This window comes from Engraulis encrasicolus, chromosome 15 (assembly GCF_034702125.1).
Source record: "Engraulis encrasicolus isolate BLACKSEA-1 chromosome 15, IST_EnEncr_1.0, whole genome shotgun sequence".
Taxonomy (NCBI): domain Eukaryota; kingdom Metazoa; phylum Chordata; class Actinopteri; order Clupeiformes; family Engraulidae; genus Engraulis; species Engraulis encrasicolus.
The window spans coordinates 24949307-24956806 of NC_085871.1; the positions used below are offsets into that span (position 1 = coordinate 24949307).

Genomic DNA, 7500 nt, shown 5'->3' on the forward strand with positions numbered 1-7500 from the left:
GTCTATGTTGTCTATGTGTAAGGATATGTGTAATGTCTCGTGGGAAATGTCTTCTGTATTTATGTATTTCCCCCTGGGATCAATAAATGATGCTCTTCTCTATTCTTCTCTACTCTTCTCTACTCTACTCTACTCTACTCTACTCTACTCTACTGTAATGTCTAACGTGCTTGCTTTACCATCCAGGCGGATCACTCCAGCGAGGGCAGCCTTCTGTCAGCGGCGGGGGGCAGTGGTCTGCTGCGTGGCGGTGCCGGGGGCTCCGAGACCGACCTGGACAATTGCAATGACACCACAGTGGGGGGCGGGTCCTCGGGGGCCAGAGCTCGCAGCGGATTGGACAGCCTGCAGCAGAAGATCCTGAAGGTGACGGAGCAGCTGAAGATCGAGCAGACGGCCCGAGACGAGAACGTGGCCGAGTACCTGAAGCTGGTCAACAGCGCAGACAAGCAACAGATGGGCAGGATACGACAGGTACAGAGCTATGGGCATGAATGAATGAATGAATGAATGAATGAATGAATGAATGAGTGAATGAATGAGTGAATGAATGAATGAATGAATGAATGAATGAATGAATGAATGAATGAATGAATGAATGAATGAATGAATGAACGAACGAACGAACGAACGAACGAACGAACGAATGAATGAATGAATGAAAGCCCAATTGGGAAACTCCAACTCCCATTGTCATTGTGACACAGCACTCCACAGCACACAAGTGGACACTGCACACAGCAAAATTGCATTTATGCCTCCCCCAACCTGGTGGGTCGGGAGTTGAAGCGGCAACCTTTGGTCTGACGTCCTAACCTCTTACCCGTGACTGCCCATATGGGATAAGTGTGCAGAGATGTGGACTTGTGTGACTTGTGACTTGAACTTGAGGCAGACTTGAGTCACAAATGACTTGACTTGAGACTTGCAATGACATGTCGTATGTAAAAATATTACATTAAAAGCGTGAACATTAATTAATTAATTGTTTGCCCTTAACCAGTACCAGTAGGCCTACTGTATTTTGTTATTAAGAATGGGACTGGCAAAGTGGGGCATGCATAGCAGTGTGGAAAGGTAATGAAAGTATGACCAGAAGTAGTCGTCAAGAATAGATGTTTATAGAATAGATATTGAACAGATGTTGACTTGTTAAAGGGACACTGTGCAGGAAATGGTCAAAAAGGTACTGCAACTATGCTGCTCATTGAAACTGGGCTGCAAATTGCCAAATTTGATCTTTACATGAACGTTTTCTAAGTAATAAACAAATATTTTCTAGTATGGTCCAAGTAGAGTCATTTTTGCAGCTAAAAATGGCTATTTATGGAAATTCCAAATGGCGGACCATGGAGAAGATCCCCTTTTTCATGTATGAAAAGTGCAATTTTTCCAGTCATAATGAATACTTAGAATTTGATGGTGGTGGTAAGTATTCATGAAAAAGGTAACATTAGTGAATGGGCATGATGAATTCCGTAAATAAACAACTAAAAATCTCACACAGTGTCCCTTTAAGGACTTTGCAAAAATGAGACTTGGTCTTGGACTTGACTTGGCTTGGATACGACTTGGACTTGACTTGGTTAAATGTGTCTTAACTTGTGGCTTGACTCAGACTTGATTGGCAGGACTTGAGACTTACTTGTGAATTGAAAATTAGTGACTTGGTCGTTATAGGGAGGAAAGTCGTGGTTGAGTGCCTGCCTATACATATGGGGTTTTGATTATAGAGACAAGAATTTGGTAGAAGCTGGTCAACAACGCTGAAAAGCAACAGATGGGATCCTATGCATACGACCGGCGGTGTAAGGCAGTGTAGTCTAGGTCATGTATTTGTTAATCTCTGAGAAGGTGTGCAGGCCTATTCTGATGATTATCTACATTATTATCAACATTAAAAAAAGAAAGTAAGTTTGAGGTGCCTTGAGATTTTTCATGAATTCAAAGGTTGAGAACCACTGGTCTAGGTGGTTGTAGTTGTTACGGTGCTTTACATACATTACATACAGTAGTAGTACTGGTGCAATACATACATGACAATCAAACATGAAATCAGATGCAGTCATGCCAAACTTTACAGAGTTGACCTCTCCCGCCTGAAAGCAGTGCTTAGTTGTGCAGGTCCAGACCCTGTGTGCAAAAGACTGGTAAGAGCAGGCAAGGGACAATGGCAGTCCCTCTGTATGAAATGTGTTCTAGTACAGTATTGACCTAGTAAACTAGCTCCACCTGCCAGCGGCCAAAATTATTTTTGCCTGCGAGTGAGTCTAGCCTTGGGGCTTGGTCAATGCCCCAATGCCCTGAATCTGGTAGACCAATCACAACGCAGGAGACTTGTTTTGAATCTTTGGATGCAAAGCGGACAGGGTTTTGAGGGAGTGATGACAAAGCTTTGGCCAGTAGGCATAGACACAGTTTGAAAAACAATGGGTTGTTTCCATCAACAATCTCTCGATGTGTCATTCATCGGGCCAGACTACATTACACATTTAATCTCACATTTAGTCTGGTTAATCAGGCTACTACAGTAGACTTTTTTATATAACCAGGAAATCAGAGACCTTCCTTGGTTGCCAAGCAAGAAGGAAAAATGCACACAACAAAAGCTGTCTGTCTTCACACTAGCAAAAACAACATCAGCAGAAAGAGAAATTAATTCAATTATATATGACTCAACTAATTAGTTTTTATTTAAACGAGCATGCATTCATTTCAGAGGATGTGTGAAAATGAATTATCTGACTTAAATTAATTACATTCAGTGAAATTAGCCTAATTTGATTAAGAATTAATTCAGTGCCGTCAGACACATGCACACGGGTTCACACTCCCCCACACACATGCACTCTCTTCTCTCTCTCTCTCTCTCTCTCTCTCTCTCTCTCTCTCTCTCTCTCTCTCTCTCTCTCTCTCTCTCTCTCTCTCACACACACACACACACTCTCTTCTCTCTCTCTCTCTCTCTCTCTCTCTCTCTCTCTCTCTCTCTCTCTCTCTCTCTCTCTCTCTCTCTCTCTCACACACACACACACACTCTCTACACACACACACATGCACACACACACACTCTCTCTTCTCTCTCTCTCTCTGTCTCTCTCTCTCTCTCTCTCACACTCTTTCTCTCTCTCTCTCTCTCACACACACACACACACTCTACACACACACACTCTTTACACACACACACACACACACACACACACACACACACACACACACACACACACACACACACACACACACACACACACACACACACACACACACACACACACACACACACACACATACACACACACACACATTTGGGTAATAAGCCTGTCTTTTGCGTTGACATTTAGTTTGACATTCTCTCAGAGATAATTTAGAGAGAAACAGTTGAAATTGAATGAAAGCATTTTTAATAATAATGCTTTACATTCCATCCTCTGTTTCGCTATGCTCTGAGGCAGTGTTTCCCAACCAGGGGTACGTGTACCACTAGGGGTACGCGAGCACACCTCAGGGGGTACGTGGAAAAATGCAGTAATAACGATGATCAGATGATCAGATATAGAGCATGAGTGAAGGGGTACTCATCATATGACCAAAAAAGGTTGGGAAACACTGCTCTGAGGTGAAACTCTCAGTTCATTGACATTTCTGTCAGTGAGCCCTGTATTCTGTTCTGCTCTGCTCTCTTAAAAAAATGGCATAGCAGAGACAGAGAGAGAGAGAGAGAGACAGAGAGAGGGAGACAGAGACAGAGACAGACAGGCAGTATACAGATAGACAGAGAGAGAGGAATAGGAAGAACGGGAACCCAGAAAAGGACATAATAGTCAAACTGAGGGAAAGAACGTGATCAAGAAGGTGGAACAAGATGGAGATAGAATGAAAATGACAAGAAAGCAAATCTTTTTGCTTTGCTGTAGAGATGTAGATTCAGAGGTTTGGATTCGATCAAGTTATTTTCAGAGGTGGACGGTACATGTCAAAAAATGACATGCTTTTCTGTTTTGTAACCAGGTGTCCATGTTAAATTGTGTTGTGGGTCTAGGCAGGGAAGTCGACAAGGGGGGGCAAAGGGGTCAGTTGTCTCGGGACCCATGGAGAGGTTGTGTGTCCACCTGTCTATTGATGTGTTGTGTATTCATTTTTTTCTCTAAGGAGCCTACATGGTTTACTACCAGCTATTTATCGCTACGCTCTCCCAGTTACCCCATTGTATGCAAGTCCAGGTGTGGATGTTAAGTTGTGTTGTGTTAGGTTGTGTTGTGTGTCAAGGTGTGGATGTTAAGTTGTGTTGTGTTATGTTGTGTTGTGTGTCAAGGTGTCGATGTTAAGTTCTGATCTGTTGTGTTGTGTGTCCAGGTGTCAATGTTAAGTTGTGTTGTGTTGTGTTGTGTTGTGTTGTGTGTGCAGGTGTTTGAGAAGAAGAACCAGAAGTCGGCCCAGTCCATCGCCCAGCTCCACAAGAAGCTGGAGGGCTACCACCGCAGGATGCGCGACAGCGAGAACAACGGAGCCGCCAAGCATTCCGCAAACGCCAACGCCAACTCCTCCTCCACCACCAACACCAACACCAACCACAAAGATGGCACCAGTGGCAGCACTGGCAATGTCAGCAGCAGCGGCGGAGGCACCAAGACGGCCTCTAAAGACAGCCTGAAGGAGCTGCTCCTGCGGGAGCGGGAAGGGGGCGTGCCGCGCGACGTCAAGCACCCCTCCCTGGAGAAGACCAAGGCGGGCCTGGGCCTGGGCGCCGCCATCGCCAGCGGCAACGCCCCGCCGTTCTTCCTCAGCAAGCCGCGCGAGTTCGCCAACCTCATCCGCAACAAGTTCGGCAGCGCCGACAACATCGCGCACCTCAAGAGCTCCATGGAAGCGCAGCAGCATCACGGCGGGGTGGCGGCGTCGTCGTCGGGCGGTGCGGGTGCGGGTAACGCGGGCGGTGCGGGTGGTGCCGGATTCACTGTCGGCGAGGGTGGCGCGGCTAGTAGGACGTTGAGTGGCAGCGCCACCATCGCGCCCAAGCCCAAGTACGGCCCGCCCAGCGACGACGAAGGCTCCACGGGCACCAGCGAGTCGGTGGACAGCACGGGGCAGGGCGCCGGGGGCACGGGGGGCTCACAGGGGACGGGCGATGGGGTAGGAGGTCATGGGGGTCACGGGGGTCAGAATCATAACAGTAGTAGCGACGCGGCGGCCGCCGCTGCCTCCTTCAGACTGGCCGAGGCCATGCAGGAGGTGAGGGAGATCCGCAAGACACAGCTGCAGATAGCCGACGACATGGAGGCGCTCAAGGGCCAGTTCAAGAGGGAGTACGGCTTCATATCGCAGTCACTACAGGAGGAGAGGTACAGGTGGGTAAGAGATATATATACACACACACACACACACACTTCAAGAGAGAGTATGGCTTCATATCGCCTTGACTACAGGAGGAGAGGTACAGGTGGGTAAGAGATATACACACACACACACACACACACACACACACACACACACACACACACACACACACACACACACACACACACACACACACACACACACACACACACACAGAGACAGTTGACACATGTCAGAATTTAGATTTTTGTTTGTTCAGTTTTATGCCAGAGTGTTTTAGTAGCAGTGGCACCCTGCAGTGCACTGCCAGTGACGGCTGGCCTCACCTCACCACTTCTCCTTATGCTTGTGATGTGTAATATCTTGCCTAGATTAAGGTGCCCTTAATCTGACTGAGCTGTCAAATCAAATGTGTGTGTGTACAGTTTGTATGTGTGTGTGTGTGTGTGCGTGTGCGTGCGTGTGTGTGTGTGTATGTGTGCGTGCCCGCGCCCGTGCATGTGTGTGTGTGCCTGGATTAGCGTACCCCATGCCATGCAAGTGAGATAGAGGGAGAGAGATGAGGTGTGCGGCGCTCTATGGTGCAGGTGTTTGGGGGTGTTAGTGTTAATCTGGCCTGGCTCTTTGCTGGGATTGGGATTAGCGGCCTGGCAGAGCTCCTATTATGCCAACGCACCCACGGGCACCTAGGCAGGGCACCCTGATAATCTAATCTTCTGGAGACACGCCTGACATTGTGTTACTGTGCTATGCCAGCAGCAACACTAATATCTAACCAGAGAGAAAGAGAGAGATAGGGAGAGAAAGAGGAAGATAGAGAGAGAGAGAGAGAGAGAGAGAGAGAGAGAGAGAGAGAGAGAGAGAGAGAGAGAGAGCTATCTATCTATGTTAGATCTATGCACATTTAGGCTTTTTCCCTTGTATGCCAGTGCAATGCAAATGTAATATGAGGGAGAGAGAGGGGGGTAGGGGATTGGATTGAACTAGGAATAGGCAGAAGCCAGAGACAAACAGACAGCCAGACCAGAGACCAGACAAGTAAGAGGTCCAGAGAGATGAGTAGGTAGTGATAAAACAATAAAATCCTTCTACTCGGAGGAAAAGCCCACACACATGTTCATGGAATACTTACTTCCTTTAATACTACTCAGGAATATTTTATTTGCTTTGTTGTACTGAGCTGCCCTAGCAGTTTAGGGACCTAAGCAGACCATAACGTTTCATCTTGTCTTATCTTATTTTACTAATTTTGCACATTTGTACATGAGATGTACCATTGTATTTCAAGTGGCACATATACTGTGCACAAAAGAAGCAATAGGACAACAACAAAACACAAGCAACAGCAGTTATGTTGTTTTTTTGTTTTAAAAAAGGATTTAGATTGGGTCTGAAACTGCACCTCTGCACTGTAGGCGTTTATGTTAATATATGTCTGGATATACGAGACCGACCCGCTACCTGTTTTTAGACTGAGCGCCTTCAGGCCAAGGTAGCCTGGGAAAAGACATGCTGTGTCGGTTGGTTTTTATGCAAGTGGGTCACAGTGTGTGTTGAATCATCCAGGGAGAGTTATGCCTAATGGGGCTTCGGGGGGGTTCACCAAGGACATTGGAGCCAGTAGTTAGTCTACAGAGTACATTCTGGAGTGTTAATTGAACACTTTGAGAGTAGAAATGAAAAATGAGAAAAGGTTACACTATGCATAGATTCTTTATTATTACACTGTGTACACTGTGTAATAATAAAGAATCTATGCATGGTGCTACCTTTTCTCATTTTTCAGTGTTACAATATTTTGGTCAGCACTCTCAAAAGAAGAAATACTTGTTGGGTGAAGCCTGATTTCACCTTTATACACTTTGAAAGTACTCTGGGACAAAATACACTGCGACTCTCGCAGTGTTGACTTTATGCTACAATGTATTTACTGTGTTGGACACTAAGGCCAGAGATTCTAAGATTATTTATCCAGTCTCTCTCTGCTAAGACTCAGTGCAAGATACTGGTTGCTATGTTCCTGACCCGACCCCAAATGTGACCTGTTGGTAAAGGCTCAGGAATGTGACTGACATCTGACCAAGATTCTGTTAAGGTATGGACTCTGACGCGTGATTTGTGTGCGTAAGATTCAGCAGTAGCTTCTTTTGCCGTCAAGGTCATGTA

At 46.2% G+C, this 7500-nt stretch overlaps 1 protein-coding gene across 1 annotated transcript in view; it reads left to right on the forward strand.

Moving 5' to 3' along the window:
* LOC134463913 (transmembrane and coiled-coil domain protein 3-like) overlaps window positions 1-7500 on the forward strand; it is a 30308-nt gene that overhangs the window by 17642 nt on the left and 5166 nt on the right. The window contains exons 2-3 of the mRNA XM_063217254.1: window positions 187-474; window positions 4405-5345. Coding sequence (XP_063073324.1) covers window positions 187-474; window positions 4405-5345 — 1229 coding nt within the window. The remainder of the gene's footprint in view (window positions 1-186; window positions 475-4404; window positions 5346-7500) is intronic.